The following is a 27093-nucleotide window of genomic DNA, read 5'->3' as shown; positions in this document are numbered from 1 at the left end:
CACAAGTCAAGCATAATGGAAGGCTCTTCTTCCATTGCTTTTATGTGCCATATCCTTTCTTTCTGTTTCTTCTTTAAAACACATTGGTTTTTTTATTTAATGCAGGATTGTGCATCCAGAGCCTTGCAGATGGAATGCATAATTGAACATTATATTCCACTCTTGAGAGACACACCATAAAATTAATATTTGAACCATATTCTTGCTGATCTGGGGGAAGAGAGCAAAATAACACAAAGAAAATATTCTAAAGCAATTTGTGGCCTATCTACAGAATACTTTCCAGACATTAGCATAGTAAGCGAAAGACTTAATATTAATAAAAGGTGGGTTTTAATTCACAAGCAGCATTATACTGGGCTGGGCTGCTTTGGGTAATTTTGCATTTAAGGGGTCAGACTGAACAGGGTTTGGGGTGATGGGAAGAAAAGATAGAGAAGAGACCAGATTTCAAGCAATGGACCCATCCTCCCTCTCACCCCCCAACACACACATAACTGTGCAGTGGGGAAACACAGAGCAAGAGAGACTGCTAGAGATCAAACCACATCACAGATGGGACCACAGTGGGGTCAGCATTTCACAGCATGGAGGTCCTGGCTTCATGAAAGGCATTTGAAATGCTTAGGACAAGAGATTACAGGTAACATTTGATGCAGTACTAGTCTAAAGCCAAGCAGAAAGGAAAAAAAAAAAAGTATAAACTGTATTCAAGAATCAAGGTCAGGGGAAACAGGGGATGGCCATTAATAATCAGCTACTTCAGTCCTTACCATAGCCATGAAACTAAGATATGAATTTGCAGTAAAAACTGCCTCATATGGGGCTGTTTTGCCCTGGGATATTGGTGTGAACAAAGAGATGTCAAGTCATTAAAGTTTGAGCTGATGCCAGATAGTCTCAGATTTCAGAGTTAGGAACCAGAGTTTCTATTTGTGTCCAAAACTGTTTCTAGAAGTAAGAATAATGAATTTGAACTACATCACAGGAGCACTGATGTCTGGTCTTGATACCTACTGGCATCCAAAAAAAAAATCTGAGTTCTGTATAAGCTTTTTTTTGTGCGTTTCTGAGCCCCATTTTACATTTTCTCCAGAAGTGAAGGTTTTCCTTAGTTAAAATGTTGAATTCTAGTATTTGTGGCTGCAGAAACACATCTTTAAAGGCATATAATAGGCAAATAACATGTTCTGCTGTTGTAAACACACAGCTTAAAAATGGTGGCTGAAAACGAAATTTGCTTTTTTAACTGGGCTGACATCGCTGCACTCCATAAGTGGACAAGGAACAAAGAGAAGGTGCATTATTTCATCCTCAAAAATAGCTAATATGCATAACCATGACCAGCAATTGCCAGAATAATTAATGGTAGAAAAGGTCCAGGCAACAGGTACACCTACACTACCACATCTGCAGTTCAGATGTTTATTAGTCACAACTTGACATTAAAAGGCCTTCTAATTGGCAAGGATTTATTCCCTCTGATCTCAGGAAGTTTATAATTGTGAGGGCCATAGACACAACACAAATTATGTCTAAGTCTCCCACCCTTCCTTATGTATTACAGAAAGTATTGCAGAAAGCAGGGTGGCAGTGAATACGAAGCAGGTGAGCTCCCCTCTTTGGTGTACAGAAAAAAAAGGACTCCCTCCAATGCTCAGATTAGGTGTGAAACCTAATTTCTCACCTATAGCCTTGGTTACCTCTAACTTTGTGATTCTCTCCGGTGACCAGGTTCAGAAAGCATTTCTGCAACACCACCTGACATGCTCCTGCTCCTTCACCCTGTGTGGAAGCCAGCCAGCACCCCAGTGGTCCCTCTGATGGGGTGCAGGGGCTGCCTCCCTGCCAGTGGGATGGGGCAGCAGCAGTAGCCTAGGGCACAGGTGCCCCAGTAATGTGGCACTGGGCCACAGCACACGCATGTGCAGCCAGCAAGCACACACATGGTGCTGCCCACACACAGATCCATGACAGGGATGGCATGGCAGCACCGGTTTGTCACCGCCGCCTCGTCATCATTGCCTTGGTGCGCCAGGCCCAGCCACCACTGCCTGGGGACGAAGCACCATCTGTTGCAATGCCAGGGATGTTCTGGCAAGAAACATTTCCAGAGAGCTGCACATTTAAGGAGGCACTTGAAAAGCCCAGACCACTTTGTTTAAACTCCGATTGAAGACAGACCCATAAGCTCTCTATATTATTTATTAGTTATTGTCTTATTTAATCCCCTTTGGAAAGACAACAATAGAGGAGTTACAGTTCTCCATTTTTTTCCAAGCTAGTGATGCTATTCCTTTACTTAGAAACAGAAAGCAGAGTGTACCATACATTTAACTACTAGCACAGATGGGTTACTGAGACCCATCACATCTGCCCCATTCCTCACTCACTACCAGTCACTGTTAGTGATGCATCAGTCACTGACACATCACTTGAACACAGGTCTTTGCCCAACTACCTGAGCTCAGCAAATGCATCTCTGCCCTCAAGCAATAGTGAACCTTTCCTGATTGCTCTTGAAGAACACAAATGGTTCGGTTCTTGGAAACAAGCCTCTGGGACACTGCAGGTATCTCCCCCCATGCGCACCACCACACTGGTTTGAAATTCTCACCTCCAGACCAGCATAAAAAGGAAAACCAGGAATATAAAAGGATGCTTGCAAAAGGAAAGGAGATTATTGCCAACCTAAGGGTGACCCGCTCGGTCTCTCATTAAGGAGCATCAATGCTCCCACCAACTTCAGAGAGACTGGGTGATTGGTGACAAACAGGAGGAGGCCTCTGTTTTTCACTATCAACTTTCTTAAAAAAAAAAAAAACAAAAAAAACACCAAACACAAAAACCTCCCATACCACTGCTACTCTCTCATGCTAGGCAAAAGCCTATTAAGCAAGTAGGAAGATAAGCAGACCTCCACTGTCCCTTCCACACTGAAGCAAACTGCCCTCAGACAGAGGGCTAGTTTAGGCACATATGCTGAGATTTTTGTTTCGAAGAGACATTTGTTTTCAGGGAAGACGTGCATTAGAGTCAGAGTGCACCCTGAAATCAGATTTTACTCCTTTAATAGTGGGCTTGGGCATCTGGAGTGTATATGTGCAACAGCTAGCCTCCAGTTCAGCTTGTAAAATCTTTTTGTGGGGGGTAGTGACTTTCCCAGTATTTTTCATGTTAGAATAAATTAACTTAAGTGTGCATGGAAGGTAGGGATACATATGACTGAAATGAAAAGTCAGGCTAAAAATAGCACTAAACCAATTGCATTGTTCATAGTGAGGGAAAGGAAACCTGGGGGGGAAAAAGAAATATATTTAACAGCTGTCTCAACATAATGTCAGATTTATTCAAGATTTCTAAAATGGTCTTTGACAAGCCTTGACTCATTGTGTAGGGCTGGAAAGGGTATTGAGGGTGGACTATTTCTTGTGATTTATAAGAGACCACTGTGACTAGTTTGAAAAACCTGCATACAAGTGCAGTAAATTAAAACAGAAGCCTACATAAGACGTGTACCTTACAGACAAAAGGCTTAAAGCATTCTTCAGTCTGAATCACCAGAGTGTGGTTTGCAAAGGGAAATCGGTTTCAAGAATTTCTGCTAGCCAAAAATGTATTCTCCAACATTTAGAGGAACTAATTTCTTCCATTAGTGCATTTTTGAAATTAAAACCTAAACTCATGCAGCTATGTCATGTTTCCAAAGGCACTGCACTTGGACTCTATATCAAACATTGCAGAAGTTTTCAGTGGCTTATTAACACTGGATCATGTAGTAGTCTCATTTACTGAAAAGCTTGCAAGGCACATACAGCAACTTCTACATGAGTACAACTTAAAAAGCACTAAAGTTTGCACGTGCAGAGCAGTATAAAATGAAAATATGTGTATTTGATCAAAGATGGACGTGTTGGCCTTCCCTGTAGCTCAGAGATATTTGCACAAAATTTCACATAAAATTTGAACATTACCTAATTCATCAACAGAACCTTGCACAGGCTGTACCATAAAGAAAACACTCCAGATATCTTCATGGGAAGCAAGGGGGAAGTGAAAACCCCACAGCTAGAGGTGCTCTGCATAAAAAGTGTATTATTTTCACAGATCGAAGAGAAGTGAGATTGTGATCTTCCTTAAAACCCTGGTTTTCCCTCTCCCTCCAGGCAGATACTCACTCACATTCCCCCGCAGAGTCCAAGAAATTACTGAGCGGAGGTTCACTCCAACTCCCACAGCCCTCTCCAAGCCCCATGAGTAAATCAATACAGGCAGCCCCTTTGGCATCTACCAAACGTCTGCAGAGGTACGTGATCTGCACGGAATAGTTTGGGAAAGGCATCATACCTTTCCTATGAAGCTCTGGCACTGATTTGGATGGTCAACATGACTGGACATGCAGAAGGGGCAACTGTCCTTGGAAGTACAACACGGAATTTGAGATTAGGCCTGAAATCCTTAATTTTACATTATCTATGGTAAACTAGAGTAACAGCTGGTGACATCCTACTGGAGAACAGATGGGGGGAAAATGACATCTTATGAATGTGCTTTGCTTCCCATTACCTACTCATGATGCCAGCTGGTGATCTGTATAACATCCACCTCAAATCACGTATGGGAATTCAGGAGCCAAAACCCTCCCATGACAGTTACTGCCCAGACTGCATGATGACCCTACAGCCTCTGTGTCACTATGCAAATCTGGGTGATCAAAACCAAGCAAGCCTCCCAGAAACCTCTACACACAGTTGTAACACCCCTTTTCAGTGATGGGGCTTTATTAGCTGGTGCTTATGGAGGAATGACCAGGAATAGACTAGTTGATACTCTTAATGAAGGCTTGACAGCTCTTCTTTGTATCAAAGAGTAGTTAAGAGTAGTTAATACACTTTGTATAATGCCACCAAGAAGGTATAGGCAAAAGCAGAGGGCTGGAGAAAAAAGAAGTCACTCCAAAAGTAAAAGAAGAAATTCACAATCAAGAGAGGGAGCTGAGACTTCAAGCCCCTTCATTACCTCCTGTTCACAGCTCATAACCAGAACACCATGTTTGGACCACTTCTTGTCCGATGTGACTATTGATATAGGAATTAAAACATTTTGAGTGCACCTGCTCCCATTTGCCTCGCACAACTACAGTGAAAAAGATTTCTGTATGAAACCTTGGCGGAAAAGGTCCCTGTCCAGTATTAAGTCATCCACAGCTCCTCCCTTATTCTACAGAAACCATCCAAGGTATCTCTTCCAAACTTGAGGAGTTATGATTGTTTATAGCAACTTCTTCTCTTCTTTTGTGTCAGTTAAAAGAAAGAAGCCTGATTTTGAATTCCCATATCTACCCATACAAATCTATCTTCAAGTCAGTGCAGCTCCACCAGAGAAGAATTGCCTAAGAGATTATAATCAGATGTAAAGTGTCTTTTATCTGCTGGACTTCCTACATGTTGCTCTGAAATGACGGGTCAATTATCCCAGTGTTATGTTCTTCCTGGCCTGAACGAGGATAGTAAGTTGAGATCTCATCAATCACTCCATCTCCTATTGCTCCTGCAGAGAGAATTGTTATGGCAACAGGAGGCTGAAACCCAGGTTTACAGTAACTGAACAGATGGATTCCAAAAGTCTGGGACATTCTTGCAATGGAAAAAGCTGATGAATTACAGAAGAAAAACATATGCCACTTATTTAACCTTCTGATTTTCTTTGATTCATTGCTAGGACAAGCAAACAAATCTTAAGAGAAAAAAAAAAAGGAAAAAATTTTTAAAAAAAGTAAATAATAATGCGACTAGTACTTCTATATTTCATGCAGTAGTGACTCCTTCTATGCCAGCACACTGCCCCTTGACCTTCCCACCTCAAAAGACCACATTTTACCCTGATTTCTGAAAGTAATTTACATAGTAGCAGAGAAGGTGTCTCCACTTCTTTCCCCTATTTTTTTTTTTCCTCTCTAGCCAATTCCATTAACATTTGATAGAAGGGTAGCAGCCCAAGAAACTACATTTCTATATGAAGATTGGTAGCTAAGCAGGGGACAGAATCCCAAAGCAGTGCTCCCACAGCTAAGAGAGACTGCAGGAGCCTCCACATGGTCTTTTCCTCCCTAGGCAGAAGGAGGGCAGGGGAGACTGGAGGTGATGTGCAATCAGAAGACCTGGGATTACTGCAGAGAATGTGGGACACTTGGTAGGAAAGCCAGTTACACCACTCAGGAACAGATCTCTGTGCATGTTTGCAACAAAAATTAAAATGCCTTTCCCTCCCTGCCACCCAAAATAGAAGAGAAACAATTGTGGAGATGCACCATGATGAAGACGAGTATGCATGCCCTGTGGCTGTGTAAAACGGGAGGAAAACAACTTCTGCATTCAACCTTTCCTCTGCAAATATACATACACCCACACAACCAGAATAAGTGTATATGCACACAGCATGCACGTACACACATACGTTCACACATACTGGGAAACAGTTAAAACACAGGAATTATTGCAAGTATATCCATACACATGCACACAGACAAAACCTGGGATTTCCAGCAAAGCTTGAGTGATTCAGTGTAATAAAAAAGGGCTCCTTGCAGCAAAGCACTTAACAAATGGCAGACTGTGTCCAAAGGGTGCCATTACCCAGGGGAGCCGGGGGATTTGGCTGGAGCGCACAGTATGAGCAAATGTCCTGAAGATTCGTTAGGGTGACTGGATTCAACACAATCAGAAGGCTTCCTCTTTTCTGAAGCCCGATATATTTTATCCCCAGAGCAGATGAAGCTGCAGTATTTTTCCATACTTTTAAATATTTTTTTTGTGAGAGGAATCTAATTTCTGAACTATTGTACCCTCACAGTATTTGCAGAGTCAAGTTCTCTTCTCAGGCCCACTAGCAATAAAAGCTCAATTGATACCTTTTGATTTCATTTCATTATTAATAATCTTCTTGTATACTGACCAGAGAAAACTGAAAAACTTAACAAGAAACAATAACAACTTGCTGTTCTAAATGGCCATTAGAGATAAACAATGGCTCTGTCATTGCCTACCTTCTAGGAATCATCTTTTCACTTTCCCCTATAACCCATAATTTGAAGCATTTGCAACTCCTCTCGCCTTGAAGAAAATATATTATTTACAGCATGTTTTCTATTCTGGGAGCCCAGAATTCCTCCTTGACTCCAGCTCATACATCACTTCTGTGTCGAACTCTGACCTCATCTCTATTTGCATTCCCTGCTCTGATGGAGCAGCTATTTCGGATTACAGACTAGCAAAATAAATCATAGAGAATTGGAATTCCAAGGAAAAGAACATTTCATGTTTTGTCATGTTGTTGTTATGAGACAGGCGGGCTTTTAATTTGATTGTTTTGTTTTTACCAGGAGATGCTCAGTGCTATGTTTAATATGCTCTCAGAATACGAGCCCATGTACTCATGGTGTTCCAAAACCTCAAAACCCACAGTCAGTTATACTGCTCAAGAATGGTGACTGTAGATTCCTGACAACCGGTTTCTTCTGAGGTACTGCTGGCTGCATCTGTCCCATGCAGCCATACTCCTCGTGGCCTTAAAAATGCATTGACTTTAAGAATGGTTGAGGTTGGAAGAGACCTCTGGAGATCACCTGGTCCAACTCCCCTGTTCAAGCAGGGCCACCTAGAGCCAGTTGCCCAGGATCATATCCAGTCAGGTTTTTAGTGTCTCCAAGGATGGAGACTCCACAACCTCTCTAGGAAAACTCTGCCAGTGTTTGATCGCCCTCACAGTAAAAAAATTTCTTCTTTTGCTCAGATAGAACCTCCTGTGTTTCAGTTCATGCCCATTGCCTCTGGCCCTGGCACTGGGCACCACTGAAAAGAGCCTCACTCTGACCTCTATGCACCCTCCCTTCAGGTATTTGTACACCTTGATGACATCCCCCCAAGCCTTCTCTTCTCCAGGCTGAACAGTTCCAGCTCTCTCAGCCCCTCCTCGCAGAAGAGATGCTCCAGTCCCTTCATCATCTTCATGGCCCTTCACTGGACTCTCTCAGGTACACATCCATGTCTCTCTTGTACCAGGCAACTCAAAACTGGACACAGCACTGCAGGTGTGGCCTCACCAGTGCTGAGTAGAGGGGAAGAGTTGCCTCCCTCAACCTGCTGGCAGTACTCCTCCTAATGCAGCCCTGGGTACTTGTTAGCCTTCTTTGCCACAATGGTCCAACACTGGCTGAGCCAGCTTAGTGTTTGCCCTGACCCCCAGGTCCTTCTCTACCTATCTGCCTTCCAGATGGTCAGTCCCCAGTATGCACTGGTGCCTAGGGTTATTCCTCCCCAGGTGCAGGACTTTGCATTTTGCTTTCCTGAACTTCATGAGATTCTTATAGCCCATTTCTCCAGTTTATCAAGGTGTCTTTGAATGGCAACACAACCATCTGGTCTATCAACCACTCCCCTGAGTTTTTTTATCATCCAAGGTGATGATACACTTTATTTCACACTTTCTGAGGGTGCAGTCTGTCTCAGTGACTGGGTCATTAATGAAGAGGTTAAACAGAATAGGCACAAGTGAAGACTGAGGTGAGGAAGGCATTGAGTACCTCAGGCATTTGTGCGTCCTTTGTCACCAAATCCTCTGCCCAATTCAGCAGCAGAGCCATATTTTCCCCTGTCTTCCATTTATTGCTGAGGTACCTGTAGAAGCCCTTCTTGTTACCTTCCATGTTCTTTGTAAGATTCAATTCCAGGTGGGCTTTGGATTTCCTAACCCCATCCCTGCATGCTTGGACAGCATCTCTGTGTGCCTCCTGGGTTACCTGTCCCTGTTTCCACCTCCTGTATGCTGCCTTTTATGTTTGAGTTTAGTCAGAAGCAACTCATTCTTCAATACAGAACTTCTGCTGCCTTGCTTGATTTCCTGCTCACTGGGATGGACCATTCCTGAGCTTGGAGGAGGTGATCCTGGAAAAAATTATCAACTCTCCCAGAGACCTCTTCTCTCCAGGGTCATATCCCATGAGATTCTTCAAAGCAAGTCCCTGAACAGGCCCCAGTTTTCTCTCCTGAAGTCCAGGGTTGTGGTCCTACTATCTGCCTTATTCCTTCCTCTCAGGATACTGAACTCCACCATTTCATAGTCACCGCAGTCAAACCTGACCTACACCTCCCCAGCCATCCATTCCTTCTTTACAAGTATGAGTTCCAGCAGAGCATCTCCCCTCATTGGGTCCTTGATCATCTGCATTAGGATATTACCATCAATGAACTCCAGAACCTCCTGCACTGTTTGTGCCCTGCTGTCTTTTCCCTTCAGTGGATGCTGGGGTGGTTGAAGCCTCCCATGAGGACCAAGGCCTGTGAACATGAGGCTTCTTCCAGCTGTCTGAGCACCACACCTACTTCTTCCTGATCAGGGGGTTGCAGTTAAAAATATTATTTACTTTATTACTAGTTTGCAGCTTGTAACATTTCCACAAGTGTTTGGGTGCAATGGTTCTTCACTGGAACATGAGAGAAATATAAAACCTAATGCAGGAAACACTTTATCTCTGTGTAGTCAAGCCCATGCTCTTTTTTCCAGTCACTTCATCTGTGGAACTAGCAACTTGAAAAGGACACCCAATAATTAAGAACACATTGTGCTAAAATCAGTATATAGTAAATCATAATTTGGGATATCCAGACTTACACCTGCAAAAGCAGTGCTTGATTTTTGATGCCTGACTTGAAGACATTTTGGGCTTAAGCTCCCAGCCACCATAAGGACTGCAAGTGCATAAGGTCCCTTCCTCCGGTATGTTTGTAAATACTGATTGGCATCACCCACAATGACATGCTAATTAGGGAAGGGAATAACTTTTAAAAAAATCGGTCCTGATTGGTACCCACAGATGGAAAAAGCTGTACTTTGTTCATGCCATAAGAAGTCAGGCCCTTTTTTGATTTATGTAAATCTAACCCAAAAAATAACACATAGCTACACACTTCTATCACCTCCAATTTAAGCATAAACAAAAGAGTAAAGTGATTAGTGTCAAGGAAGTAACTGATGCACTGTCTCTTCTCACCATGTACAATAACAACACCTTAACAGTGAGTGACCCAGGTTCAAATATACATTATGGTGTAAATGCTCCAAAAATAGTTCCTAAAAGTAGAGCCATGTAGTCAGAATTTGTCCCCTCCTTAAGAAATATGTTCTTCCTATCCAAAAACTGAGTAAGTTTAAAAGTAATGAACTGCAAGCAGCAAGATGCCAACTTCCCTCATAGGCAGAAGACTAATTGTCCTAAAATGACATGACTGAGGGTTTTTGCTTTATCTGTGAACATTTATACAGCCAAACATGAGCCTTGCTTAGACTAGTAACGGGTGAGCATCCCCCGTTAATAAATTAAGTTCCAGAGCTCAGAGCTGGGGCCTTGGGGTGCCACAGGGAATGGCTAATTCTAACAATATCATAACCTCTTTTACTAGAAAACAAACCATATACAGTGAGATGCAATGATTTATTCAAAATCACACTGAATTAAGCAAAGTTGAAAATAGAAGCCAGGTTTTTCCCAGCCCCGCGCCTCTTTCACAGAGCCACCCCTCTGTTTTCCCAGAACAAGGCAAGTTAAAGAGAGAGCATATGCACACAGTGCTGTAAAGCAGAGAAAAGTAGCTGAGAACTGACACCATTAAATCAGAGTAATCTCATCTGCTTAATGTATGAGGCAACATATTAAGGGAAACCTCAAGAAACTGCTCAATAGTCATCATTCTCCACAATCAAATAGCCAGAGGAAAAATCTTCTGCTCAAACATAAGATAAGTATTCACGGACATATTGCAGATACAGTTAATAATGCTAATAGGTCTTCTACAACTATAAATAGGCCAGAGATGCCAGAAGCTTTTCTCTTCACAAAATCAAGAGGTCTAGAAAAAAAAAAAAAAAAACAAAAAAAAACAAAAACCAACCACCAAATTCAGAGACATATCCCAAAAATAACAGCAGGCATTTCAAATATGTGGTTAGCTCCTATGGTCATAGGCACAGCTGTGCATTGCATAGCATTACAGAATTAAAGCTGTTACCTGCACACATTCTAAATGCACAGCCAGCATTAATGACACAGGCCATCTAGGAAGGATTAAGGATTAGTTATCATTTCAACCCAATGAAAGAAGATCTATATTTCTCTTTTAGACACGTAATTCACAGGAGAATCATGCTTGCCAACACTCTGAAAAAATAATCTTTCAGAATTCTTGCAAACCCACTGTGTTATGATTTCATCTCATGAAATACAACACCTTTACATTAAACCTCATAAAACTAAATCCTGCTGGATCTCTTCCAGGCTCAGAGAATAAACAGCTATATCAGTGATGCCTAGAACAGTAAAAGCTGGCCCACTGTCATATGGCATGTTCCCATTTACAGAGGGGAGCAGGTCTGCAAACAGCTAATTCACTTTGCTATTACAAAATCCTCACATATAATGAATTTCTCACATAATTGGTCTAAGAAATACTTCAAGGGGAAAAAAGAATGCTTTGAACACCATAATACATATTTATTTCTACTAGATTTTTTTTTAACCTATTCCCTGCCTTCGCCTTAATGAAATATGTGCTGCAGAGCTTCTCTGGTTTTTAAGCAAGCAGGAGTGAGTTTAGTTGTGTCTGGAAATCTGGTGAATAGCAAAAGGGGGAAATTTGTTGTCAAAACAGTTCAAAAGCACAGATGAATATATCTGATGAGATTACTTTGTAAAGCTCGATTATTTTCCCTTTGCAGACAGAAGAACTACACAGATTCCTTCCAGTCTTGCTGGTCCCACCCAGAGCATGAGTAAGAAGGATGTTAAAATAACCAGTACAAGTACAATCCCACCCAGCAACACAGATCTAATGCAAAAGCCCTCCTCATGAACTCAGGGCAAATATCCTCCATAGATACGGAGACCCATGTATGGCCAAAGAACAAAAGCCATTTTCTGTGTGAATTAGACTCTTCCCTATCCTCCGCATAGAGATGCACCTTAATCCCCAAATCTGGGCAGAGGCTGCACATCTTCATGTGGGAACGGCAGTTACAGACCCAGATACACATTCCTGCTGTCTTTCTGATCACTTAGCAGGCTAATTACATCTCAGATGAACCACAACTGGATCACCTTCAGTGCCAAAACTCACTCTGTGCAAGCACAGGAGTCAAGGCTGATAAAACTAATACCACCCCTCACCAGTGCCTGAATTCCTCTAAGGTTCCCCTTCTCATTTTTTCCATGTTGACGACGGTACTTTGGATTATAGTAGCCACAGCTGGAAGATGATACTTCTATAGTAAAAGGGAGAGGTTAACAGCACCGTAAACTACCTGTGGCCAGAGACACAGAGCAGAGGGAGGAATCCCAAAGCATGCGGGTAGGCAGGCCAGTGAGGCCTCAGTGGGTGGGAGCTGCTGGGGGAGGGACAAAGGTTCCCTGGGAACTGTCAGGAGGTCCTTTTTGAACTAGGCAGAAGAGAAACGTCCCTGTTAAGATGGTCGATTAGATGATGTAGCAGCAGGGCAAGGTCACTGACCCCATCACTGGAAACAATTAAGAGGAGATGTGCACTTGGAGAGCAGTAGATTGCGCCTGCAAACTCCCCATCAAGCAGAGGGCTGTGCAGGACACCTTCATCACCCAGCGGATGTCATGTGCCCAGTCTTTCCCTGGGGTGAGGAGGGCTGGCGTCCTAGGAAGGCCTTCCATGGATTTGGGGCTATCCCAATCAGCAAGTGACTTTTGTCAGAAACCTGCTGTATAGGTAGGGTCTCAGCGTGTACAAACACTAGAGTCTGGGAGGAGGGAACATCCGCTTGCTGTTTGCACGCTTGACCATACAATCTAGAGAGATACTCTAACTCTCAAACTGGCTAATGACCTCACCCCAGAATTAGCCACTCTCATTAATGGCACACCCAGGCTGACTGCGTAAAACAGCCCAGGGTAAAATCCAAGTGTCCACAGGGGCCTGTCATCCTTAGGGAAAGAAAGGAAAAAAGACCCCAAACCACAGGTGACAATACCAGGTTAAAGTGAAATTCTGATCTGATCTAATATTAACCATTCTTAAGGGTTTGTTCTGATATTTCAAGCATAATTTTCAACACAGTTTGTGCCAAACCAGATTAAGATAACACAACTTGATTTCAGCTTTGTCCATCTTTGTGAACACTTTCAAGCTCCAAATGTGTAGCTCTAAACATAATCAAGTAGCAAAGGATATATGTCTGTAAATCACAGTACCTTTATTTCCAGTGTTTACATAATTACTCAAAACAACAGTTTCACCACTCACCCAGATGTAAATATTAATTCTAAGATGACCTTAATACACTTTCTGCTACAACTATACTTACAGGGACTAAACAAACCTTGTTTGCCCAGAAACCTTATGGGGAAAAAATATCACACAAGTAAATCAGAGAATTACATTCTCACCTTTTTTTTTCCAAACACAAATCCAAGTTTTCCCTGCAGGGAAGTCAGTCAAGCCAGCTAGATATTGGTTGGGAACATGGGCTGCAAGACACTCACTTCGCTCAAAACTAGCACAGTTTCAACCAGACCAGAAGACCAAGCATCAACTTGGATCCCAATGTCCGATGTGTTAGCTACGTTTAATTCACTGTCAAGTTCCAGCTTTCAGCACTTATGTATCACATATAAACAGTACAAGAGTATCCAAAGAAAGGTGCACAACAAAACTGGCAAGAAAGCTTTCTGCCTAGCACATCACAATCTCTCAAGAAGAAAATTAAGGTAATAAGGTAGGAGAAAAGCACAATTCTTTTTCCTAATACTTATGTCATGTCTCCCTTGCTGCAGTGGGTGTGCCACATGTGAACAGCCCCACTAACTCACACAGAAGCGCCCCTTTGGTCAGGAGCAGGATTTCTACCTCCACAAAGACACAATGAGCTTTGGGGTGGGACAGAAGTCTCCTTTTTTTCAGACAAAGAATTCAAGCTTGTGCATGGCAAAGAATTGCACCCTTTCTCAGCATGCGGTTAGCCTGCCTTACACACACCCCTTCTCAGCTACCACCTCAGCCACAATGGTTGGTGGTTCAACTCACAAACTGGGCAGTCATCATGGTTAGTAAAGTGCTGAGCCCTACAGCTCTGACTCAACCAGCTTCCAGAATAGAAATGTTAACTACTAGACCAAGCACTACTAGGTAGGGTTGAAACTTGATCAAAACAAGCCTCAGACTGGAAAAAATGTTGTGAGGAAATCTACATTTGGGCAGAGGAAGGCTGAGATGGATTAGCCACACAGACAACGGATAGCTAAGAATATTGAAATTAATAGAAACAAATTAATAATTAAACCTATGTAAAAAAAACCCCAAAGTAATAAATTTACTTGCTGGTTCTAAACCTCACCTCAGCCTATATTACATGCATGCATTTGCATGTACTGAGAAAAAAAAATACACATGGAGGAGATGACTGTGTTTAAAACATATCTCAGACAGGGGGTTCTTTATGAGCCTCTTCAGGTTTACTTTTCTGTGTCAAGTTCAGAAAGGTGAAACTGTAAATTTCTAGTTTGAAAGCTGAATAGTAGAGGAAAGAAGAATTTGGGGCTGATGACCAAAAGTTTGAATATATTCCTTGATGAATACATGTTAAGTGACAGTTGCTTCTGTTTTTTTCAATCATTTCTAAACTTTGTGAAAACTGCAGATGTAATACCATCATAAGCCAAGTCACCCAAACGGTTTCTGAGTCTGCTTCTTCAATCACCTGGATTTTTTAAATATTTTGCAATGCCAACTTTAGAGTCTGAAGATATAATTACTGATTATGTGCCTACTAGTTTGATTATTCAAATCACTTTGTAATTTAACTCCAATCCAATACAGGGACTAATTTGTTGATTAGATCAATCTGACATCATGTTTAGATTGTTTCATTGCTTTAGTTTAAATAAGGCATAATAAGATTTTAAAGAGAATAGATTTGGGCAACAGGTTCTCTTGATTTTACTTTTAAAAAATGTTTTACTACAAATTATTATTTAAAAATAATTTAACTTGACAAGTAGCAGGCCATTAGACTCACTATCTACCTTCAAATCTGACTATTTGCCTACAAGTAGCAATTAGTTCTGAAAATTAGTTTCAATACCTGCCTCTCTCTCACACTCATTTATAGTCATTTTCTGTCATGTTGGGCACTGCAGAAGCAGAGAGATGGCTATTTTTTGCTCACACATCTGCAGAACTATATGACCCCACAGCATGTACACCCACATCAAAACTCACCAATGTCCACAGCTTTGGCCATTCATCAGGGGAAGTCCTACAGCAACCTTGGATGCAAATGGCCAAAACTTGACTAAGTCCTGATCTGGGGAGTAAAATTTGGAGCTAGACCCCTCATGACCAGCAACAACAGAAAAACTCTCACTGTGGCAAATGATGGTAGTATTTCTGCCCCACACCACCCTGCACAGGGAAAGAATTCTCTTCTGCAGCATCTATGCCCTACCCAGAGCCCAAACATTTTGGTATAAACACCCTGTCCTTCTGTATGACTCACACAGTAGGGCCCCGCTGGCTGCTCAAGGTGCTAGCTACTGCCAGGCTGCAAATAACAGCTGGAGGGGGAAGAAAGGAAAGATATATTTCATTATAGCTTTTTTAATAATATACACTAAGAACACTAGGTACCATACAATTGTAGTCCTCTAGGGCATGGTCTCTGCTATCTCTGTCATCCAGCACTTAGATTAGATAGATAGATAATAAAGGGAGCAGTAATCACAAACAGACATTCTGCATGAGCAAAAATGCTCACCGTGACAAAAACCGTAGCCAGACATAGATAAGTGTCAGATAAACTTGAAGGATGATAACTTGCTTAAGCACTAGCATGCAAATAGAACTAGATTTATATACATATATATGTGTGAGTGTATAATACAGAATCCAAGCACCTATATTTACCATTTAATATAAACTGAGTAAAGTGCAACACAACATTAAAAAACACTGGCTTGGAATAATATTTAATAATGTTCCTGTGGAAAACATTACAAATTGGAAAAACTTGCCTGAAAATTTTAAGACATTAAATGCAGGGAAACTACTGAGGGAATGACCACTAAAATAAAAATACCCCCCCCTAGAAAACTCTTTGGGACTTGGTTTTGTTTCCATTTAAAAGTAATCAGCCCGAGTTTGATACTTCCACTTCATGACATCAAACCGTGATTAAAGATGGTCTAGAGTTTCAGTCCCCAAACATAGCGTTTCTGGAGAAGAGACCAACGGCAGCGAGCAGAATACAGTGAAAGATCTATCCCCGGTGCCACCGTGCAAAGATAAAAACGACATGGTGTGCACAAGCGCCACCAAGAGGTTCTTCTTCCATAGCCCAAAGACAGTAAGATGAGTTTTTCCCTCTGAGCAGCATCACCCTGTACTGCTCGGGCACACTCTCAGCACCCTTCTAGCATCCGTCACTCCCTTGCACCAGGTATTTACTGCTGCATTTTCAGTGAGCATTGCAAATGAAATCGAAAAAAAAAGCACAAAAAAAAAAAAAAACCAAACAAAAAAAAACCTCCTGAGAAATTATTTTTTTAGGATTCCTTTCAGAATGAGGGGAAAGATATCGCAATACATGCCAGTTTTGACAATGGAGCTTTTAAACACTGCAGTAACAGAAAACAAGACCACTTCCCAGTCCCAGATCTGGAAAATGTTAAATTCCACCTTATCATCCACCAAAACAGAGTCAGGAGGGATCTGTTGCTGAGCTGCCTCCTGCCAAAGCCTGTGAAATCCTATTTTTTTCACATCAAATGCGATTGCAAGATTCAAACAGTAATAATATTCTGGTAGTGTGATGCTGGAGCCCGTTTCTAAAGGTAAGCAGACACTCACCAGACTTTTTCATCATGAGGTGAAAGCCAGTTTTGTCCTCACCACTGCCATTTTACGTGCTGAAGAAAATGAGCTTAAAAGCCACAGCTTTTTCATTCCTCTACAATGTTACTAACCAAAGGGTAATTCCTCAAGCCCCAAGTTTAAGTTTAGAGAGGTCAGTATCCCCCTAACCTGCTTGGCCTGGCTACTCCCACCAGTGCAGCTGGACCCTCTCCAGAGGTGAAGGCAGCACCTAGCTGCTTGGGAAAGGTGGGTGCTTCATACTGGGTGAGGCTTGGCTGCCCTCCACGGGTGCGTGCCTCCCTCTGCAAATCACAGCTCTTCATGTGGCTGATAATCCATCCTGGTCTTCCTATCTTTCACAGTGGGAAACCAACCTGCAGACTGTGCAGGGGCTGAAATCTCAGAGTTTTCTCCAGGAAGGGGAGGGATGTTGTGACACAGCCTTGAATCAAGCCTCCCAGGTAAGCATGCAGGCACCCCAATGAGGGCTCATCTGCTTAAGGCTGCAAGCCACCTAGCTGAACTCTGAACCTGGAGCATGGGTTGGGCCACATGGTCTCAAGGTTCCCTCTGGCCACAGTTATCCCATGATTCTGCAACCAAAAAGGGCAATGCCACCTGCAGGTCAGTGACAGAGGAATATGGTGCACAGGCTGGGGAAGACATCAGTGATAGCAGATTTCACCTCAAGCTCACCACATCAGCAAAGCACCTCAATAGGTCATAGGGTCAGGGGGAAGGGGTGTGCAAAGAGGTCCCCACATACAGTACATAGCCATGTAAGGCACTAAGCGATCTCAAGGCAGTGGATTTGGAAAAATATGCAACAGGCAAATTGGCAGATTAATAAATACTATGCATTTGTTGCTGCCTGCATTGAAATAAATCTTGCCCACTCTTCAGCAGACAGGCAAGTGCCTTTTCCACTTCTCAGTTTCCAGGCCTGGCCAGGAAAAGGTACAGAAGATCTGAGTTCACACCGAGGCTTGAGAGCAAGAGGAAACAGCACCGTGGTTTTAACATAGATGGCACAAATCAGGCACACTCTTTAGAATGCAGTGCTACTCTTACCTCCCTGCAAGCACCAAAGACTCGAGTCATTTTCCCCACAGTTCATTCCTTTTCACCACTCCATCAGGTAACATTTAGTGAGGGTTTAGGCTGGGTTTTGGTTTGGTTTTTTGTTTTTTTTTGGGGGGAGGGGGGTGAGCAGACGACTGAGTTGGGTTGTTTTGTTTGGGTTTTTTTTCCAGTCAGCTTCTCCTCTCATCTAACTTCCAAGATTTAAGGTGATTTAAGCACTTACGGATTAATTGTGTTTTAACAGCTTATATTGCTTTAAGTATCTAAGGTGGCTGAAACGCTTATGGTACTTTCAGGGGTTTAAAGCAGCTTAACTATCCACGACACCTGATGAATTTATGGGGGCTCAAAAGCCTACGCTCCCTTTAAAACAATAAAAATGTACCTTAAAACATCACTGTATTTTAAGAGTGCCATCCTCCTTGGCGCCCCTCACGTCGGACCAGGTCGCCTAGGGCTTTACCCGGGAGGGGGCACGAACCCTCCAGCTCCGCACCCTTCCTGGTAGATGGGGGTTTAGCGGCCTTACCTGGCGGCAGTAAGCTCCAGGGAGAGCGGCCCGCCTCAGGCGGCGCCCCAGGCCCCCGCCCCGCCTTCCCGCACGACTTCAGGCCGGAGCCGTGGGCAGCCGCGCGCACACTCAGAGGGCCGGGGCGGCCCCTGGGGTTTAAACCGCTCCGTGGCGCGGGGGGGAGGTACCAGCCAACGGCCGTGAAGGGCTCATTAGTCTCATTCCCAATTAAGCGTGAAACAGTGGCTGTTGATTGGCCTGAGCGCGTGCAGCGGGACACCCCTACTCCCCCACCCTGCCGCCCCGGGACTGGCTCCGGCCGAGGGACCCCCCCGGGGGTGCTCCCGGGTTGTGCAGCGCCCCCTCGGCCCCGACGTGTGGCCTGACAGCCGGGACAGGCAGCGGCACCCGGGGCAGCCCGAAAGACAACCTGCCCCCCCGCAAGAGCTGCCCAGACCTGCCTTCCGGGGCCAGCCCCATCGCACCCAAAAGGCCACGCCAGGCAGCCCTGGGAGGCAAAGCTGCGAGCTCTCCCTCCCCCCAGCAGCCCCCCCACCGCGCAGGGACCCCCGACACCCACGGGTGTCTCCTCCTCCACCCCAACTACCCCTTGAACACACTTGCACAGACACCCAGAGCTGCTCTTCCTGCTTAGGCTTTGCTAGATTTCGAGTTTAGCATGAAAATCATCCAGACCCTGGGAACACCACTGGTTTTCTGGCCCCAGCAGCCAGTCCCTGACACTCACTCCCAGCCTGCCATGGTGTACAGGCCCTGCTAAACCACAGCGACTGCAAAGAGCATTTAGGTCTGCAGGCTGGGAACGCTGTACCTGAGTTTGCTGCAAGGAGCACTGACAGCAACCTCGTGCTCCGGTGCTTTCCCAAGTGAGGGCAGTAATGGCTACAGGCTTGGGGACACCTGTCAGTCAGAGAGGGACCTGGGGGGGTTGATTGACAGCCGGCTGAACAGGAGCCAGCAGTGTGCCCAGGGGGCCAAGAAGGCCAATGGCATCCTGGCTTGCATCAGGAATAGCGTGGCCAGCAGGGACAGGGAAGGGATCTTACCCCTGTACTCGGCACTGGTGAGGCCGCCCCTCGATTCCTGTGTTCAGTTTTGGGCCCCTCACTACAAAAAGGACATTGAATGACTCGAGAGTGTCCAGAGAAGGGCAACGAAGCTGGTGCAGGGTCTGGAGCACAGGTCGTACGAGGAGCGGCTGAGGGAACTGGGGGTGTTTAGTCTGGAGAAGAGGAGGCTGAGGGGAGACCTCATCACCCTCTACAGCTACCTGAGAGGAGGCTGCAGAGAGCTGGGGATGAGTCTCTTTAACCAAGTAATAAGCGATAGGACAAGAGGTAATGGCCTCAAATTGCACCAGGGAAGGTTTAGACTGCATATTAGGAAGCATTTCTTTACAGAACAGGTTGTTAGGCATTGGAATGGGCTGCCCAGGGAGGTGGTGGAGTCCTCATCCCTGGAGGTGTTTAACAGTCAGGCTGACATAGCACTTAGAGATATGGTGTAGTTGAGAACAGTCAGTGTTAGATTAATGGTTGGATTGGATGAGCTTCACAGTCTTTCTCAACCTAGATGATTCTGTGATTCTGTGACTGCTCGCATCTGCAAGCTTGGGCTGGTTTTGTTTATGTGATCTCAGATCATTTCAAATTTATAGTAAATGAGTTCACCAAGGGTGATTAAAAATGGAAATAGTAAGGTCTCATAAAGCCTCATTTCAAATCAAAATTTAATCCAGGAAAAACTGTGTGTTTTTCCTCCTTATTTCCTGTGGGCTGGAAACAAACAAGCAAACCGTTCTGGTGAAAAAACTGAGCAGATTTATGTCGGAAATGTCTCATCCTCCACCACAGAAAATGGTTATTATCTCCAGTCTAAACAGTCTGTTCGGATTTTGGCCCTTGCTTCCACACAGCCCAGCTGTCTGGATCTCTGGAAAGTGGTGTATGGAGCTACCAGGAATTTATGGAGTGGGCAAATTATCTTCTGGTCATGCTGAAATCCACCTGAAGGGATGTCAATGACCCAAAAATCAGAAGCAATTAAGAAAGGAGAGAGAAAAACAAACCACAAACTGGTCCATTTTACAAAGACCTGGTGAATAGCTCAGCAGGTCAGGATAAGAGCAAATGTGCTGGTAGGTCTCCTTTCACTGACGAGGAGTTTGAGGACAGAGGCCAGTGGGACCAGCACTGGGAGCCAGAAGGGACATCTCCTAAAAGTGGCAACAGCTACAGCCTCTGGCAATCCTCAAGACTTGGCTTAAAATGGCACCATAAGTCATTGGTGGGGCTCAGTGCCATGGAAGCTGACCGAGGCCAAGAGATTACAGATTTATTGTTTAAAGGAATGAGTCGAACACAGATAATAAATGGCAAGAATATGTGGAGCTGTAAGAAATAAACTACTTTTAAGCCCTTCCACAAGTGATATTAGACATTCAGGACATTTATTTTCCAGGTATGAAAAAACTTTAAGGAAGAGAGAAGCTGGCCCACAGGGAGATCACATCCATCAGCATGGCCCACTGGAAAGGATCTTGAAACCTCCTCTGAAGGAGTTGGCACCAGCTTCCACGCGTGACAGGAGCCTGCCTGGGGCAGCACTGTGGCCACCCCAGCAAGGCAGCCCTTTGCCTTCCTGGCGGGAATGCTGCAGGTCCCATCTCTTTCCTACGTCACAAGCAGTGACTCAGACCTCCAGAAAGCCCAGTCTGGAAACTGGATATACAGGGATCCTGCAATTTACAGAAGTCCTCATGGCTAAGGCTAGCTTCCCATAAAACATCTCTGTAAGGAGATATATTCAGTAGCTGATTAATGAGTGTGGTTTACCACAAAATGATACTACACAGGCCTACTCTTTTCAATAATAATCTCATAAAAAATATTACTAAAAATCCAAGAAATACCCAGATTGCACTGAGGCTGCGTTGTGATCCCAGTGCCTTGCCTGTTGTCTTCCCCTTTGTGGTAAATCAGCACAAACATAATTTTTTAAGGGAGTTTCTAGGTGAAGACAGGAGCGAAGGGAAAGGGACATGCCTACGCTGCGCAGAGCGAGGCCCACACTTTTAGCCTCAGAAAAACGTGCCAGGTGACAGTATTTCAAAAGCGCTTGGATGCTCCCACCCAGAGAAAACACCCCTGGGTAGTCGGGGGCCATCCAGGGGCTGCGGGGCCGGTGTCCCCTGCAGACGCCACTCCTCTCAGGGGAGATCCAGGGGCAGGAGGAACTGGGGGGGGGGGAAGGGCCCCGCCGAGCCGGAGGGGGGCTGGGGAAGGCAGCAGCCCCGGGCCGGGCCGAGCCCTACCACCATCGCGGGGGGCGGGGGGGGAGAGGTGCCAGACACCCCCCGGGGGCTGGGGAGCAGACGGCCTCGCCCCCTGCTCGGGCAAGCGGCTCGACCACGTCTGGCATCCGCTGGCATCGAAAGCGCCGAAGGTGGACAAGGGAGGCCGGGGGCGAGACGGGGGTCCCACCGCCCCGCAGTAATGGTGTTAGCGGCAAAGCTCACCCCCGGCTCCCCGCCGCCTGAGAGTGGCCCCACTCCCCCTGCCCGGCCGAGGAGCGACTCGGGCTCTGGTGGCTCTTTGTTCGCGGGGATCTTTTCCCCCCTTCCCCGTGCTCGCACGGTACCGTTTCTTGCAGGGATTTCCTGCCAAAAGACAATCCCCCTGAGCAAAAGCAGACCGAGAAAGTAGTGACCAATCCTTTCAGGATGGCTGTCACCAGGCTCCTCCCAGCTCCCGCTCCCCCTGCCATTTGCATACAAAAAAATCCAGAAAACTCCCGGTTGCCCCAGTATCTCGCTCAGAGCCTCCGTGGCCGTCTGGCAGGCAGGAGCCCGGGCTGGGGGACGCTGCCTGCGGCTGAGGGCAGCGGCGCGCCGCCCGCTCCGCCACCCCGGCCCCCTAAGCCCCTCGCCAGGCCCCCCACCCCCCAAAATGCAGCGCCGCCTCTGTGCCCTGCTCCTGCTGGCGTCCCAGTGCATGGGCTCGGCCGCTGGGCTCTTCCCCTTCGGGGAGCCCGACTTCTCCTACAAGCGCTCCAACTGCAAGCCCATCCCCGCCCCGATGCTGCTGTGCCGGGGCATCGAGTACCAGAGCATGCGGCTGCCCAACCTGCTGGGGCATGAGACGGTGCAGGAGGTGCTGGAGCAGGCCTCCACCTGGATCCCGCTGGTGCAGAAGCAGTGCCATCCCGACACCAGGAAGTTCCTCTGCTCCCTCTTTGCCCCCGTCTGCATCGACGACCTGGACGAGATCATCCAGCCCTGCCACTCGCTCTGCGAGGAGGTGAAAGAGAGCTGCGCACCGGTGATGTCCGCCTTCGGCTTCCCCTGGCCCGACATGCTGGACTGCAGCCGCTTCCCTAAGGACAACGACCTCTGCATCCCGCTGGCCAGCAGCGACCACATCCTCCCCGTCACCAGGGAAGGTAAGAGGGAGCCGCCGGGCCACCAGCATCTGCCCCCTCGATGAGCCGCCCCGACAGTGGGGCACCCCCCCTGCGGCTTTCGGCAGCAGAGCGGATACGTCCCCCTCCCGTTAAAGCACACCCCGCTGCTCCGGGACGAGGGGGGGGGCGGGCGGGCAGGGGACGACGACGACACAGGGGAGGGGAGGCTTTCCCGACGGGACCGGGGAAACCGCGGGCACCGTCGGGGAACCGGCGACGACCCGCATCTCCCGGCCTTTGCCCGCCTCCGTCCCCGAGGAAAAGGTCCGGGACGCGGCTCCTGGAGGGACGACCTCCTTATGCAAAGAACATCGCTGAAGCGCGGCGCTGGGGTGCTTTGTGCCGTGTCCTACCCCCCCTTCCTTTACTCTTTCCCCCGAAAACAAACAAACAAAACCAAACCGCTTTTGGTTGAGATGTGACCTTAAAAGCACACCGTGTCCCCCTCCAGCGAGGTAAGGCGCGTCCCAGTGCCCGGGTAGCACAAGGGCTGGGGGGCAGAAGGCGCCGGGGTCGGGAAAGCGGCTCTTCCCGAAGGGCTTCCAACGCCACCTGCTGTCCCCTTCTCCCCGAGCCTGATGGGGACTGTCCCTTGCATTTCCAGCACCCAAGGTCTGCGATGCCTGCAAGAACAAAAACGAAGACGATAATGACATCGTTGAAAACCTCTGCAAAAATGACTTTGGTAAGTGGAAGCAGAGCCCCCCCACCCCCGCGGTTGAAACTCGAGAGTTGAGGATCAGGTAAAACTCCCGGTGGAGTCAGGGAGAGATGTGCCTGAATAAAGGCAGGGCTTTGTCTTAGCTGCAGATGGACCCCTCTGACCATTGGGTCATGAAACACAAAATTCCACCTTGGAATAAAAAGTAGCCCTTTTTATATTCCTTTTCTGTTTGCTGTTTCAAAGTAGTGCTCTTTTATGTGCATGTTGCTGGCCAGCCGAATAGAAAGTAAAATGGGAAAAAACCCAATCTTTCATCTAGACTGTTGCCTGGGGAGAAGTAGAGCAAAGCTTCATTTAGACATATGAGAAAGAGACGCATGACCAATCTCACATATCGTAAGAAAGACTCTCTGCACAGATTAAGAATGAAGCTCTCTATATCATTTGACAGAGAAGGTAATGCACAGACAATTGGGGATATAAACTTAATGGGAAAATCTGGGGTTAGAAGAGGACAAGAAAGCCCCTTCAACACAGACAAGTGAATGGCACATTATCCACACATTAGCATTTCAAGAGAAAAAGGGAATAAGGAGGGGAATCCTTTTATAATAGGTCAATGTTTATACCTGGAAACAGATTTGTAGTAAAAATATCTGCAACAATTCAAAAGTCCTTCTTTAAAAAAAAAAAAAACCCACACCACCACCCAAAACCTGAAACCGTGACTGTGGGACATAATCACTAAAACAACCAATAACTTTGGCCTGGCAAAATTGCACTCAGATAAATCCTCCTAAAGCTAAACATGCCCCACAGATTCTTACAGAGCCCTGCATCCCCCTCCTAGTTATTTTACCAAATCGAATGCAGCTGTTGGACCAATTTGCCCTCCATGGGATCTATTCTTTCAAAAAAACAATGCATGCGAAATATCATTTCCTTACAGGTTTGCCTAAAATCCTCTCCAGCCTAATAAATTAAGTTTAGAAGTTTTTGGCCACAGCAGAGATCAGGTTTCAGATTAGGTCTAGGTACTTGCCTCCCCACCTCCCCTTCAAACTCTTAGTTTCAGAAAGACTTTTCTCTCCCAGCCAAAACCAGAGCTCTGCTTACCCTAACCTGCCCTCTCTCTGTTTGCAAACAGGAGAAAAGCTGGAGAAAATATTAATTTGGAAGGGAAGGAAAAAGAGGGGGAGGGGGAAGAAGAGAAAAGAAACCCAGAAAACCTCAACCCTAAGGTTGATTCAAACTGAAATGACTTGCATGCCCTTTGTGGCTTTAGAAATGGAGCCACCTGCTGCCTCTTCTGTCAGCCCTGACAGTTTAATTAGCAATAGAGCACCTCCCTCCCCAGGTCCTCTTTATGTGCACTAATGGGAAAAAACCTCTCAATCTCTCTCCCTCTCCCCACTTCCCCCTCCCCTTGCTCTATTAGCCTTGAAGATAAAAGTGAAGGAGATTGCCTACATCAATGGGGATACCAAGATCACCCCCGAAACAAAGAGCAAAACCATCTACAAGCTGAACGGGCTGACAGAAAGAGATCTGAGGAAGATCGTGCTCTGGCTCAAAGGTGGCCTCCAGTGTACCTGCGACGAGATGAACGACATCAACGTCCCCTACTTGGTGATGGGGCAAAAGCAAGCTGGGGAACTGGTGATCACCTCGCTGAAGCGGTGGCAAAAAGGGCAGAGGGCTTTCAAGCGGTTCTCCCGCAGCATCCGCAAACTGCAGTGTTAGTGGCTTCGGCTCTGGCTGTCTCCAGCAGCCACCTCTGTCCTGAGCTCTCTGGGCCTCCTGCACCTTCTTGCTTCGGCCCCTCTGAGCCTCGAGATGCCATGGGCATGAGACATGGTGACCACTCTCCAAGAGGGGAGGGAGCCCTCCATTTTTTGTACATAGGTTAAAATGTAATAAAAAAAAATCATGACTATTTTTGGGAAGTATTAAAGTATCTTGCTTAAAGCTTTTTTTTTTTTTTTTATGGTTGCAAATGTGACTTTGGTCTGAGGTTTTTCCCTCTTCATTTTTCGTAATGCTGGTTCATTTATATTGCTGCTTCTCTGTATACGTGCATGTTTGTTGTGGAAAAGTAGAAGATGCAGAGAAAGACAGCCATGTGTGCGACTGGCCTGTCACAGTGGGTACAACTCTTTCACCAAGATGAAATGGCTTGCCATCTATATTAACACAATAAAGGTCATGTTACGACTCTTGCATGTGATACATAGGCACCAGTAAGAGTATATTAACCATTCTCACATTTTATTTTCACAAGTCTGAGCCCTTCTCTCAGAAAAAATGAACAAGTTTTGAAGGTGGTTGATCTGAATGCAACTTTTTCTTATTATTATTTTGAAAATTAAACCATCTCTAGCCTAACTGTAATATACCTAGTGGTTAACCTGAAAGAGTTGTAAAATATTGCTTTAATTAACCTTGTAAATACTCCAGATAAATGTTATATTCTTGTATATAAACTTTACATGACAGTTTACACATTGTCTCAGTCTGTATTCACTTTAATCTGTTTTGGGAGAACTGGGAGAAAGCTGTCCAACTGACCTTTGTCATGGCAAAGCAGAATTTAGCCTTTTTCCTCAAGTGGCCAGTAGAGAAGCATGAAGAAGCAGCTGGTGCTGCAATCAGAAAAAACATAGTGGACCTCATTTCCCCAAAGATGAACCCACGAGAAATGGGACTGAAGTTCAGTCAACCCGTTTTAATACGTGTCTGTTGAGCTCTTAGAGATGAAGAGTTTTCTGTGGCTCCTTTGTGTCGACCGCCTGCCTTTTCATCTCCTCAGAAGACTGCTTTTTGCTGACGTGGAATTGCAATGAGACCATTTGCTTAAAAATCAAATCCATTTATCCATTTCTTACACTTGAAAAAGACATATTAAGGAGTGCAAGAGTAGAGAGAAAAGTCTCATTTGCAACTAGCAATTCAGAATAATGGTAGAGCAAGGTATGTTTTGTCTGTATGTACACTCACAATTCTTACTGAGAAAGAAAATAAAACCCACCTAACAGTGGAACTAGAGGAATGTTTTTCAGCATTTTTCTTACAAATGTTTTCTGATGAAAAGCATTACCTGCTAAAATTTTGTACTTACCCTGAAAAATATTCTTGCTTCCCAGTGCTGTCACACTTAAAAAATTTATCTTAGCTTCACTGAGAGGATGAGCAGTCCGCTATTCCCAACAACATTTTACGCTAACAATTCACAGAAAGAATGCAAATCTAATACTAGATTATTCTTTTAAGTAAAAAAAATCATATTAATGTGACATAGTGTGATTTTTTTCTCACCATCAGGATAAAAAGGTAAAATCTAATGATCCAAAGGTAAAATCTAATGATCCAACATGTTAAATTTCTCTTAGAAAAAATAATTGTTTGCCCTCTCCCAAAGACTTAATACA

The 27093-nt window shown here is 45.3% G+C and overlaps 1 protein-coding gene across 1 annotated transcript; it reads left to right on the top strand.

Annotated features, from left to right (window-relative positions):
- Positions 1-22358: 22358 nt before the first annotated feature.
- On the top strand, positions 22359-26165 carry SFRP2 (secreted frizzled related protein 2). The gene is made up of 3 exons (XM_074904042.1): positions 22359-22980; positions 23606-23686; positions 25104-26165. The coding sequence occupies exons 1-3, from the start codon at positions 22488-22490 to the stop codon at positions 25406-25408; spliced, it is 879 nt and encodes a 292-aa protein (XP_074760143.1). The 5' UTR covers positions 22359-22487; the 3' UTR covers positions 25409-26165.
- Positions 26166-27093: the final 928 nt, after the last annotated feature.

Source organism: Athene noctua, chromosome 4 (genome assembly GCF_965140245.1).
Source record: "Athene noctua chromosome 4, bAthNoc1.hap1.1, whole genome shotgun sequence".
In the NCBI taxonomy this organism is placed as follows: domain Eukaryota; kingdom Metazoa; phylum Chordata; class Aves; order Strigiformes; family Strigidae; genus Athene; species Athene noctua.
Note: the sequence above shows the minus strand (reverse complement) of the source record. Positions and strands in the feature narration are given on the sequence as shown.